The 14,081-nt window shown below is 38.4% G+C and overlaps 1 protein-coding gene across 1 annotated transcript in view; it reads right to left on the reverse strand.

The window, feature by feature from the left end:
- The window catches only part of NCKAP5 (NCK associated protein 5), a 362,638-nt gene that overhangs the window by 254,200 nt on the left and 94,357 nt on the right, over positions 1 to 14,081 (reverse strand). Inside the window, exon 2 of the mRNA XM_054381294.1 lies at positions 2,250 to 2,327. Within this exon, the coding sequence (XP_054237269.1) occupies positions 2,250 to 2,327 (78 nt within the window). The remainder of the gene's footprint in view (positions 1 to 2,249; positions 2,328 to 14,081) is intronic.

Consider the following 14,081-nt stretch of genomic DNA (forward strand, 5'->3'; position numbering starts at 1 on the left):
TTTTCAAAGACTTTTTTAGGTTTTTCTTATTCATTTATATTTAACCCTGATAGTATCATCCACTTATAATGTTATCTTCATTCTTACCAAAAGAATTTTCTGAATTCTGTAATATTACATATAAATTTCGTTTTTTGTGCCAATTATTCTGACTAGGTTTAGAAGAAAACAGGAATTAAACACAAACTTTCTGAGTTTTGCATATAAGTAAGACTATCATAAATGCTGTATGCTGTAAATGCTACTTTAGATCCTATAGGTCAAGTAGTTGTGAGATTCATAGAAACTACAGTAACCTCATACGCAAAGTGGATTTTTTTTGGTAAATGAGAGGCATTCAACTGATAAAACAGGTCAGATCATTATTTCTTCTTTATCAGAACTAAGGTGAAATAGGTTTCAGTCCATGAAGATTACATTATTCCCCGAAGATGACTTTATATTTGACTATGTATTAATAAAGATTGTCACTGCTCGTAAGCCTTCAGGAAAAAAAAAAAAGGTATTTCATTAAAAAAACTATATGGCTGTGAATGTTGAATGAGTTTCATCACTGGTTTCATTCCATTTTCTCTGTATGAAATGTTATCCCAGATAAGACTTTAGCAGGTAACTATAAAAATAGGAATCACAGAGTCATACAATTGTTTAGGTTGGAAAGGACCTTTAAGATCATTGAGTCCAACTGTTAACCTAGCACTGCCAAGTTCACCACTAAATGATATCCCTCAGCACCACTTCTACATGTCTTTTAAATCCCTCCAGGGACGGTGACTCCACCACATCCCTGGGCAGCCTGTTCCCAGGTGTGCCAACCCTTTCAGTGAAAAAAAATTTCCTAATATCCAACCTAACCCTTCCCTGGCAAAACCTAGAATCATAGAATCATAGGGTCTGGGTTGGAAGAGACCTCCAGAGGTCATCTAGTCCAACCCCCTCTGCAGTAAGCAGGGGCATCCTCAACTAGAACAGGATGCCCAGTGCCCTGTCGATCCTCACCTTGAATATCTCCAGGGACTAGGAGGCCATGTCCTCTCATCCTATTACTTGTTACTTGTGAAAAATAGTGAGTAGTAAATAAATAGGTACTGAATCCTTTGAAAATACAAAGCAAATACTGCAAAGTGCTCTCATGCTGACCTTTTTTAGACCAGCTGTGATAACAGTTCTATACGAACGGAAAGTTTGGAAGAATTAATTTAAAAATTATCAGGAGGTAATTAACTCATTAAGGATGTGAGAGTTCTGAGGCTTCTGAAAATGAGGTAATTTCTTCACTATCTTTACCGTTTCATATCAGAAGAGCCCTGAGACAACAGTTACAGAACAGTACTGCTGAAATGCAATACAATACAATCTATAGATTTAGACATTTTTGCCATCACATCACTGTTCTCTGAGTTCAATTTTGGAAAAATGCAAACAGTGCACAACCCCTTATCCTTCCTAATGAAGGCATCAACAGTAACACAGCAGCAAAACCACTGTAATAAAACTGCTGTTGTAAAGGGGAAACTATGTCTGGAATGAAGTGAGCAACTTTTTGCAAGAGCTGACAACTTCCTTCTGTGAGTAGATGACATTTACTAAATTACATGAATGTATGGAGGTTTGCAAGGTCCTATAGCCATCTTACCAGGAGGACATCTTCAGAAGTGCTTGTACAGTTATAACATATGCTAGTAGACAGAGTGGAAATGCCCACTAGCTGCACACAAGCATGTGGTAATCACTACTTTGCTTAAAGCAGTTAAGTCTGGGCAGCCTGCACTGAGCAACATGAACAGAAAAGAAATAAAAAAATCTGTACTGTCGAGAGTACTGCAAAATTCTAAAGCCATGTTTACTTTTGATTCAAAACTCCAAATTTCTCATGCTGCCATGCTGGGGTTTTGGCTATAGTTTCTGTGCCATTCAGCAAAAGCACTTCAAGAATATTCAAGAATATAAACCTATTTCTTAAATTCAGTCCAAGTAAAGAATCTGAAGTTGAGTTAGAATCCACTGCTTAGAAAACTGAACATGAGAAAACCTTTGCATTTGTGTAACTGCCCTGATTAGAAGGCAAGATTCAACTCGTGTGTGATGCCCTGCTTAATTTACTAAGGTATGATTTCCTAGCCCAAAAAGAATGAAAAAGTGGAGAAACTAAATACCCAATCATTTATTTGAACTCATGAATGAACATTATGGAGTGCAGTATTTTTTTCCAAAATAGCAACATAAATAAATGTGTGCATGCATAGTACTTGCCTCCATAAATTCCAGCGTTGTTCTTCCAGCTGAGTCACTAAGTGCTCTATGTACTTGTTTGAATCCATGTATTCCTAAAGAAAAAAATGATTAAAAGGTCAGTTTTCAAATGCTCAAGACATTTCTAACATTTTGACTAAAAGACAGAGTCAGTTTGTGGAGTCCCCTGTCATTTTGTACCCAAGGTTATCCCAAGTACACAGGAATCACAATGGTATAAGTATCTAGATTGAAGCCAAATTTGGATTCAGACCAAGTGAACAGGGCAGCAGCCTGATGATACACTTTTCAGAGATTATTTGAGGGGAAGACAAGAGGCCATGAGGATATGCAAGAAGATCAAGTAAATTAAAGTACATACAAAAACACATATCCATATTCTAAGCCCAGAATTATCTTCTCTGGATCCAGACTGAAAAATCACTTTGCAACAGTGCAGCCACTGTTTCAGTACACATTTTGTTTGCTTTAGGTATACATCAAAGTGAACTGAATATTTGATTCAAATACTTAGTTCATGGATGGTATAAAAAATATTTTAGCATGTACCCTATTTGAAAATGAAACTATAACTCAGCTCCTATATAATTTTCCAGTTCCGTTTTTGCAGATGCTATAACTTGCTATATCAGCTACATGAAAGCTGCTGCATTTGTGTCTAGACAGAATTTCTGGTAAATAATCATTATCGGATGAACAATTCAGTTGGTTTTGGTTTGGTTTGGTTTGGTTTTTTTTGTTTTGGTTTGGTTTGGTTTGGTTTGGTTTTTTTTTTTTTTTAACACTATTCTTTAAACTCAATGCAAAGAGATGATGCTTATTCTCAGGAGAGAAATACATCAGTAATAGAAATACACCACTTCATTTCCAGGAGGAAGGCAACTTCAGTGTTATTTATATAAAATATTACAGGATGAAGCCACAGACTAACATGATGTAATATGATATATCTGTATGACAGCAGTACCAACACAGCCACATTACTTTACTCTGAAAGCCTATCAGTAATAATATAACTCTCTTGAAATATCTCACCAAAGCAAAAATATGTTTCAAACCTCATCCTTCAGGAAATAAGTATTGGAGTAGTATATGGAAAAGAATCCCTGTTCACTTTCTGGAGATCAAAGCACCATTTTTATAGCTCCACTCCTCTAGCTTTGCACTCATCACAAAAACCCTCTGTGGGGTTCTTGTTTGTATTAGGATTCGTTTCTTTACTCTTATTATTTATTTATTTTGTGTACAATTATGGGATTTTGTTGCAAAGTGCTGGTTCTTCTCAGCCATTTATCTTCATGACCAGGAATATGAGGTAGCTACCACAGGAACAGTACATCATCATGTCTTCTCAAGGTGAAGATAAATGTTATCTGATTTTAATGATCAGGAACTCACATACAAATGTACATTTTTATTTTTCCTGACTGGAATTGTTCTAAGCAATTCTACATCTCTGCCCACAGCAATAATTTTCTTGTTCTGATTGAGAGAGAGAGATGGTGGTTTCTCTTAAGGCTATTGTGACACAAAGAAATGGTCCCTGGAATGGATGGGAAGCAAGAGTAAAATTCTGCTCCTCAGAAGCCTGTGCAAATGCATCTCAGACGTATCCTGTTCAAACTTGATTGCTTGACAACCTTTGGGTATTGTGAAACTTTCCATTAAACTCTGCAGTTGCCCCAAGCTTAAATTTTAATCTAACTGCTGTAGATAGATGCATCTTTTGGATGTTACTTGCAGAAAACACTAAATAATGTAAATCCTGAGAAATGCCATGAACTTCAGGGGAGTTAATATATTTTTTTTTACTAGAACTATTTAGATTACACTCTAGTGTCAGCATTGGCTACTACTCTCCCTGTTACTTGACTGAATTGAGTTTTACTCGGAAGTACACCATATCATTTAAGCAGCAAACTTCTTCTAAGCCAATACAAGGAGAGTAATTTTTTAATATACATATACTACAGTTCAGAAAAAAATCATGTACAAATGTATAATGAGGATTAGTTGCAGCACCAAGTTCTTTAAAACAAGCTGACTTTTTTTACTTAATTTTTTTTTTACTGCAATGACCCAAATATAAATTAGTATTATTACCTTTACATCTTTTTCATATAACATTAAACAATATTTATGATTTATTCATCAGTGCACTTTGCCCTACAGGCAAAGACAGGATCAGCAGTTTTTTCTGCATAATTCTACCACGATAATATAAAAAACTCATTCTGAAGCAATTTTCTCAAAAATATTGTCTGGAAATAAAGACAGTGAAGAAAAATAAATCAATATGTTTATCTTGTATGACTGCTGCCTTAGTGTAAAGCTTTTCCTGTGGCAAATCAGAAAGATTATTCTACTTCTCCTTGAAAATCTTCAACTCATGAGTGTGCAATCTGTCAGTCTGCAAAAATGATGTAAAAAAAAAATCAACCACGATTTGATAGAAATATTGTGATTAGAAGTACCTCCTTTCTTCTAAGCTGCTATGGCACATTCATGTGCTATCCGTCTCCAAAGCAAGCCATTTGCTTCAGACAAGGTCTGTTCCCAAGCACAGGTTTCTACTTTTTTTTTTTTTTTACCAGCTATCCCAACAAGCCAAATTCTGCAAACCCTGGGTCAGAACTCAGTATTATCATTATCATTATCAATGTGAACTAAACAGCAAACAGTCATTTCAGATTTAAAATAACCTGTCATGTTCAGGGAAAGTATAGAATGTAAGAAAACCCCCATAATAATCACACTTGTTTATGTTTGGACTAGGTGATCTTAAAAGATCTTTTCCAGCCTAAATGGTTCTATAATTTTATGTTCACAAGAACTATGTACACAATTCAGTAAAGATCTGACATTTCTCAGTATCCAGTACATCACATAAAGAGGAATAATACAAATATTTTGTAGCTTCCTCAGAGCTCTGTTATATGAATGCTTGCACTATATAGGCTTTGAGTAGTTAAGTGTCTAGTCTGAGAAGTTACATTTTCATCATTTTCTGATGCAGGAATACAACTTCAGAAGTTTGCATTACTGGAAGAAGGATCCAAGTGATCTACACATATATAAGAAAAATACCTTTTCCTTATGAAAACAGAGACAAGATCCAATAACTGAGTAAGGATAATAATCATTTAGGGACATGACTGGTACTTATATGAGAAACTAATAAGACAGATCAATCAAATAGGAGAGAAGCAGCTCACCATCCTGCCCATTCCCACTAGCAGGCTAAACATTGAGCACCTGCAAGGCAGGAGGGGGAAAGGCTGTGTAAAGCCAAGGCAACATTTCTAAAATTATGCTGCATATTTAATCTGAATCTGGAGACTCCAAATTAGTATATTTTCATAAACCTGATGACATTATATAGCAACGGTTCTGGTTGTGGAACTGCTACCCATGTTGTTACTCAGAACTGGACTAGATCTAGGCAATCTAAGCTGCACTGGCTCTACTTCAAGTTCCCCTCTGGCAATTCCTCACAACTTGCAGGATTACTGAGAAGTTCATGTTTAAAAAAAAAAAAATTCTTTAAATCCTTTTCAGAATAATCGGTGAAGCTGTCCTTTTTCTTCTCAATTAGGTAACTCCCAGCCAGAAGGGTTTCACTCCTCCATCTATCCTCCTGTGATGGCATATAGCTGCACTGTTTTAAGGGGAAAACCTTCTGTAATATGTTTAAATGCAGTAGAAAATGTTTCTAACAGCTGTGTAGATTCTGGCGTCCAGAAGAGTTGATATGCAAATGTCACATACCACCTCATCTAATTTAGAGAGCATTAGAGAATTGCTTTATCAAAATTGTCACTGTTTTGAGCTGAAGCACAAGCCCACAAATCTACCGAAGTATGTTTTCTGACAGGACTAAGCATCTAGCTTTGCAATGCTTAATTGTTTTGCCTCTTTTTTTTTTTTTTTTTTCCAGCTGGACAGCTGTCAGGAAAAAAGGGGCAGAGAAAGGAAATGAAGTGCCTCCACTGAGGCTCGGGATCCACTGCTCAGTATTTTGGTTGGTTACATGGGTATTTGTTCTGGCATATCCATGTTGTGTTGGGCAGGGTATCAAAAATTAGAAGGCACAGAGAACATTTTCCCATCCATTGTTACAGAGGAAACCCTTAGGGCAACCTCAGGCTTATGACACAGGAGTCCCTTGCTGGAAGCTGGAGGTGATAAATTTAAGCTAAAGAAATAGCACGTAGTCTCTGCCTCTCCTAAGGAACTTGCACAGCTTGGTATCAAAGAGAGTTTAATGAGCTTAGTGATATGTGAAAAGGATTAGAGATACAGTCGTTGATCCAGCAAATCACTTGATTACATACTTAATTCAATAGGGCTACTCACGTGCTCACAGTTAAGCATGTGCTTGAGTGCCTTTACTGGGCAGTGGGCACTGGGAGGCCAGTGGCGTTGTGGTGGTACACAGACATTCTGCAGCAGGGATACTCCACCTCTCCTAAATCCATATGCCTCAGCTGGGCATGTGGGGACATGGCAGCTGCCCTGCCTGCTGCTCAATTCCCTGTCCTGAACAAGCTTCCAGAGCAGGACCCAAGTGCCCAGTAGAGATGCCTGAGCAGAAAACAGGGAAATTGGGATGCATACTATGCTGGCACTCATTTTTGTGCAGACTGGCTTTGAAGCAGGGGTGGGTGGTAAAATTAATTCCTATTCAGTCCTGCAGAGCCTGAAGTGTCTCATTCTCCCTTGGTACATCAAACTCCTGGTTCAGCTGGTATGGACATTGCACAGACAGCCTTAATGCAGTCTCCTGCAACACTGCCCCTCGACTCCACTAATATTTGTATTTGAAACCAGACAAGAAAGTATCAGCATGGATTGAGGCTCTTGTGCTTCCAAGTGTAGGATGTTTGTCATCGGGGAGCAGAGAGAAACACCCAATGAACAACGTGATAAATGCACAGACAAATTCCTGCAAGTATCTGGAGCCATCCAGCCCTAGAGACAAGGAACTCCACAGAGAGCCCCCAATCATCTGTTACAATGCAGAAAAGTCGTGTTTTCACAGGGAAAGGTTATTAGAAATCAAACAACAACAAAGCTGTCTGCAGCCAAAAAGCAGACTGCTGCAATTAGGAAATGATGTTAGCAAAGCAATGAGGGGAACATCTAAGCTGTTATGCTAAGTGTGGAGACACAAGTCATCTTTGAAGGATCTTGGAAGAGTGCCCTGGGATAAAGCTTTAGATCTAGGGAGGATGCAGTCAGAGAATATTGTAACTTTTGCAAAATATTTATTTTTGTTATCATCCTGCTGCATAAACCTTTGAGAGAATATAGGCTTTTTTTCAGCAGCCCAAGAAGAGATATATAGATATATAGAGATATATATATATATATATATATAGCATGTATTCTTGTCTGGACTGCATTTTCTACATGTCTGAAAGCATTATAATTGAGGATTTGAGCTGTCTGTTATACAACATTACTCAGCTGCAGGCTAAAAATAAATCAGGTATAACAAAAAATAAAATCTCTTTGGATTAGATATTTTTGTTACTCCCTTCAATACCACACCTGGTTGGTGCTAATAGCAATAAAAGCTAAACTGTGTAGCTTAAGAAAAGATCTTTTAAAACTGCCATCACTGCTGGTTTATTCTTGGTTTATCTGATTTCAACATGTTATTTTAATTGCCAGTTTTATTAGCAAATGGAACGGAAGTGTACATTTAGAGCCTCAGCAATGGTGCAGAAGGCTGGCAAGAGCCCACGTGCACAGAGTGTGGAATTACACCATTATGGTAAAAAGAGTACTGATTATTTTAATAAATATGTTGAGCAAATTTCTTAATTGTTCAAAATCACTTAAGTCTCAGTGAAGAGCTCATGTTACATCTCAGCTGCAGTGATTAAAACTGATTTACCAACCCATCTGAAGCCAATTGTTTTTGTAAAAAATCAGCTGGGTTTTCCTCCTCCTGCTGCTTGGCTTCTTCTTTGCACCCTATTAAATGGCACTACCCACAGAAACAGCACCAGCTCATTAGCTAAGGGACAGATTCTGCACCCTGTGCACTCTGAATGAGAGGAGCAGGGACAGTTTGCGAGGAATGTTGTCCCAGTTTGCAGCTGGCATAGAGAGCCCTGCTGCATTTGAAATCTAGCCAGTTTGTCCTCAAAGTAGTACAAGCTCTGGGACAGCAGCATGGGTATTCTGCTGCTCAGTGACACCTCATATTTGGTATTCCCACAGGGGGCTAGGGAGAATGCCTGAGTGTTATGTTGTCTTTCACCAGCTATAAAATCTCTTTTCTAGTAAGACATTTTCTAAGCAGATCTCATGGCTCAGGCAGACATGTACATGAGAGATATACAGACTCTGTGAAGTATACAGAGTATACATGAAATACACAGATTCTGTGAGGTCTCTTCCTGGGCTGAGTAGACCAGAACTAGAAGGTGAAGAACAGGTTTGGCAAGAAGCACCACCACCATTCAGACTTCCAGATGCCTGCTTGGGGTTGCTCACCCTTTATTGTTACAGTGGTTGTACATGTGAGTTATACAGCCTACTTGGGCCCTGACATCACTAGCAGGTAGGAAAATAACAATGATGCTAGGCTTAAATTCTGGAAGAAGAAAATCCGAAAAACTGACTAAATTGAGGTAACCACATTGAAGTACATTTGCAGTAAATCAATGAAGTATTTTGGTACCAGAAATGAAGGAAAGAATCCCAGAGCTTCCCAGCTGCTACCCTGTGATGCTAAGGATTGAAACTAGAAAGACAAAAATACATGTTTCAGTGAAAGCTGAAAGGGAAAGAGAAGCCTGATGACAGCTTCAGGCAGTGAAATAGCAGAGCAGTTTTCAGCTGGACTAAATCTGATGAATTCTGCCTTTTTGATACAAGCCAGTGCTGTAGTCTTGTAGGATGCTGCGAAATTTATTGAGACAGTATTTTATCTTCCCTGTAAGACCTTTCCCTCTAAGGAATGCCTGCTGTCCTGTAGCAAGAATGCATAGCTTCACTTCAAAGGTACATGATTTCTTAGTGTTCTGATACCTCACCAAAACCAGATGACTAAACAGAGGCCACAGCAATCCTTGTAATGTCACTTAGAGGTTGCATGTCTGTAACCCAAGCCAGTAGAATCAAGGCAAAAGTAAGGAGAAGATTCAGCAGACACCCATGTTTTCTGTGGCCCTAGAAAATCTCTGGCAGCGGAAAACTACCATACTGGATGTCATGACAAAGCAGCCCCTAACTTTCAAAGCAGTTAATGGTTTAAGCAACATCTGACTTAAAGGGCAAACATCAGTTTATAAAACACTACAATGACTGTCTCTTTCAAGGCAATGAAACAGAGCCCAAGATAAATTAGGTGAGGGTAAAGATAAATTCCTAAGATCAAACAGATAGATGAAAACTATATTTTACAGAAAATAGGTCCTTGGAAAGATGATTTCAAACTGGGATCCATTAAAAAGTTAAGTCCTGTTTTGATGACTGGGATGTTTGTCAAAATAAGATAGAATATAAAGTAACATAGTAGGGAATAAAGTCAGAAACCAGGAAGATGGATGAAATACAAGAGGAAAGAAAGGAAAGAAACCGAAAGGAGGACTGCAGGAGTGACTAAGGACAGTGAACATGTCTAGAACATGACAGTATGACAGCATTTTTGTACAAATGCCTTTTACTCCAAAAATTTAGCATTCCTTGAGTCTCAAAGTCTCTATGCAAAGAACAATCTATGGAAGTTTTGTCTGAGGAAATTATTATTTGACTGTATAAGGAAATGGACATTTTGTGTCCATACAGGCAAATCCATGCTGATTTTCTTTCCCTGAAAGAAGCATAAATCAGTAAAAGCAAATATAAAACATTACAAGGAATTCAGTAGAATTGTCTTGAAATGGGATAGGATGACATCAAACCAGAAAAGTTTGAATTTATTAGACACCCTCTAAGTCATGGAATTTTTAACACCACTGAACATACTCACTGAACAATACATGAGGGGCATACACTGTTACTGCAGGAACAAAACCCAAGATCATATAAAAGTGTGTCCTACAGCATCAACAGGTGGATGCCCTTGATTTGTATTTGGGGTCAAACCAGGAGATCCTTTTGGTAATCAGTCTGCACAAAGCCAAGTGTCCATGGATGCCCATGTATCCTGAGCATAGCTCACTGTGAATGAAATTTAAGAAGGCTGGGTAGAGCCTGATCCTGAGTAGCAGGCAGGGAGCCCCAGAGGAAGGAAAAGGGTCTCCAGAACTCTTTGAACTGCTAAACTAAAAAAAAAAAAAATAAAAAAAATCAGCATGGGAAAACCCTGCATTTTTACCAGGAAAAAGAATGGATATGGACAAGCAGGTTGTGCCACAGTGTCTGACCATATCTCCTGGGCAGGTCTGGGGCTGCTCTCCAATTTACCTCAGCATATGGGAAGTTGTTGTCCTCAGTCAGTATAAAGCCTGTCTATGTAGTGAAATATCAAATGAACATACAAAGTGAAGCTTAGCATAGTGGTACATGTGACAGTTGCCAGTTGTTCAAAGTTCTTGATGACTCTATAAGCTAGGGAGGTGTCAGAGTGACAGAATTGTTTATATTCCAGCAATCTGACAAAAGGAAAGACATCTGTGTTATTTAGGGCAATAGGAATTTGCTCTACAGCTAAAACAGACGTTCAGAGTGGAAAAAAAAAAAAAGACTGCAAGATGTGCAAATTTTATAAGTTTTCTGCTCCACAGTGTGTATATTTACATAAAATAATTAGTTGTAGTCTTGTTTATGTCAAATCAAATTTACATTAATAAATTTCACCCAGAAAGAAATTGATGCTTTAAAAAAAATGCCCAGGAATGTTAGCACTCATAGAGATGCCGAGTAAACATTGGAGCACTTAATTAATCTATTTCTGACATTACCAGGTAATTACAATTTCTGAATCATTTCTTGGATGTTTTAATGAATATAAATCATCACGCAGAGAAGATCTGCTGGCTGGAGGCATTTGACTTATGTAAACATATGGCACTTGCATGTGACTCACAATGACTAAAGATGAGAAGTAGTAATAAGAATAGAAAAACATTAATGGGATCTATTGCAGAGTTTAGGAGGTCTAATTCTAGGGTTATTACAGACATTTGGGATTCACGGATAAAGATGCTTCATTCTCAGAATGTAACAGACTTGTTAACTCTCTCAGAATAACTGCTATCATCCATCCTAACAGCAAATACCTTGGGACCTGAAGTTTACTACCATTTTTTTTCACTGTTTCATTATCACTTCTTCTCACATTTATTCTGGCAACTTCTGATAAGGAACAAGGTACACACACACAAATCAAGTGTATCTTTGTACGGTTTTAATTAAACCAAAGTAAAGGACTAATTAAATTTAAAAACAAACTGAGGGGAAAAAAACAGTAGATGCTCATTGGTCAAATCATTTTCTTATTAAAAGTGCACAGTAAAAATTATCAAATATGTATGCACATATCTAGAATATATAAATGTGAGGTAAAAACCCAACACAATGCTATAGATGTATCAATGTGATGATCCCAAAAGACATTCAAGCATTAGCAGGCAGAACACGGCAAGAAAAAGTTGTGAGGATTTCCAGCTCCCATCCCCTGCTCTAAGTTTGAGGGCAACCCAGGGTTTAGCAAGACCATTATTAGCAACCCTTTAAGGATGGATGAAAACCATCTCCAGAAACTGGAGATGAGCAGAGCGAAAGCAATACACAGCACCAGTGGCTGAGACCTCCCTTCCAAATAGTTCTTCCATTTTTCCCCTGCTATCCTTTTTTTGCCTGCCTGCCACCACCCAAGAATGTTATCAGTCACAGAGATGCTGAGTAAACATTGGAGCACTTAATTAATCTATTTCTGACATTACCAGGTAATTACAATTTCTGAATCATTTCTTGGATGTTTTTAATGAACATAAATCAACATGCTCTGCTCTAGCCCCAAACTTTTTTAAACAGAGGGACCTTGCTATAGCACATTTTAAAAAGTACTCTCTGTGCCAACTCTTCTTGCAAGGCCTTTCACATACATATTTATAGTCCAGAAAAAAATTATCTCAGGCTTAAAAACGTAGCAATGCTCAGGAAATCACAGAAGCTGCTTCCAGCACTATGCCTCTTCCTGGAACACCGAATTCAGTGGAACTACTCTGAGAACTGCAGAATCATTTATGTTAGAAAAGACCTCTAAGATCAAGTCCACCTGTTAACCTAGCACAACCTAGTCCACGACTAAACTATGTCCCTAAGCACAACATCAGCATGTCTTTAAAACCCTTCCAGGGGTGGTGACTCCACGACTTCTCAGGACAGCCTGTTCCAGGGCTTGACAACTGTTCTGGTGATGAATTTTTTTCATAACATCCAATAATCCTTCCTTCCTTCCTTCCTTCCTTCCTTCCATCCATCCATCCATCCATCCATCCATTCATCCATCCATCCATCTCATCTATATAATACACAAACATACAGGCACAGAAAAATGACAGAACATGCAAATAAATATGCATTTCAACATCCCCTGTTCTTTTGTTTACTTTTTCACTCTGTATGGAGAAAAAAAAAGAAACAAATCAGAAGCTAACATAGAAGTACAGCTGTGCATGTTCATAGTTTTATCCTAAATAACCCACAGTTGTGCTCAAAGGGAGTCCTGGCAGCTCCTGTTCTACCTGAAGCACATTTATTGTCAACTGTCATCACTGAGGCTTGCAGCTATTTCAACTCAGGGTATTGTACCACACATCAGAGTTTAAGGCATAAAATGATTGTAAACTGTTGTCCAAATCACACTCTTGCTTCAGCCAAAATTCCCACGAATTTCCAATTCATGTTTGAAAAAATAAAAACCTTCATACAGGCAATAGGTTTGGCCCTGCTTGTAGTTATTTGTGCAAATGGGAAAAAAAAATCTCTAAAACTTTCAATATATTTTGTTGTAGGTAACAATTCCATTCCATGTGTGTGAGAAGCCTAACCATCCCTAAAGTCTGTAAATCAGATTTCCCACAAGAAGTTCTGATCTCAACTTCTGCAACTCTCTAACAGCTACAGGCTGTTGCTGCTTACAAGAAGAGCTTGCAGTCCCAGCACAGGACAGGCAAGTGCACTGTGTAACCTGACTTTCTGGGGCTGGGAGATTAATCATAAGAAGCTTGGCATTTTCTAAGTGGTGTATAGGCCAGACAGCATCATGTGATACTGGTTGGAGATAAACTTTAAGTATATTGGGGATTTAGCGAAAGTGGATTTAGTGGAAGGAAATGTTTAATGGTAAGCTATAAGCAGAAGGTTCAGTAAAGTCCCAGAAAGGGAATAATAACTGGAATATTTGTGTCAGCAAACAGTATACAAGCATGCATTTATGTTGTGTAGGCCTGTTAAATACTTAAGCCAAAGCAGAGCCTTTAGCTAATTCTCAGCAAATTCTGGGTGGAACAGAAAGCACAAAAGCACAATTTCTTACTGGTCTGGAACTCCAACCCTGCCACCTCTTCCAGAGCCATAAACACTCCCAGACAGGCCTATCAGACTGGGACAGTAGTGGCAGTTAGATGCACTGGCAAGCTCAGAGTATTCATGGACTAAATGGGATGCAGAATGACACCACAGAGTGGTGCTTGGGTGCAGATCCTGCAGGCATGGGTTCTGGTATAAGTGCAATGCTCCAGCTCTTCCCTTGGCCTCAGTGACAGGCATGGTGCTTGTGGCCTTGCAGCAGCCTCCATGTCCTTTGGAAAGCCAGTGTAAGCTGAGCACCAGGTGAGGAAGGCAAGTAAAAGGGTGCTGTG

The sequence above is a fragment of the Indicator indicator genome, chromosome 5, assembly GCF_027791375.1.
Source record: "Indicator indicator isolate 239-I01 chromosome 5, UM_Iind_1.1, whole genome shotgun sequence".
In the NCBI taxonomy this organism is placed as follows: domain Eukaryota; kingdom Metazoa; phylum Chordata; class Aves; order Piciformes; family Indicatoridae; genus Indicator; species Indicator indicator.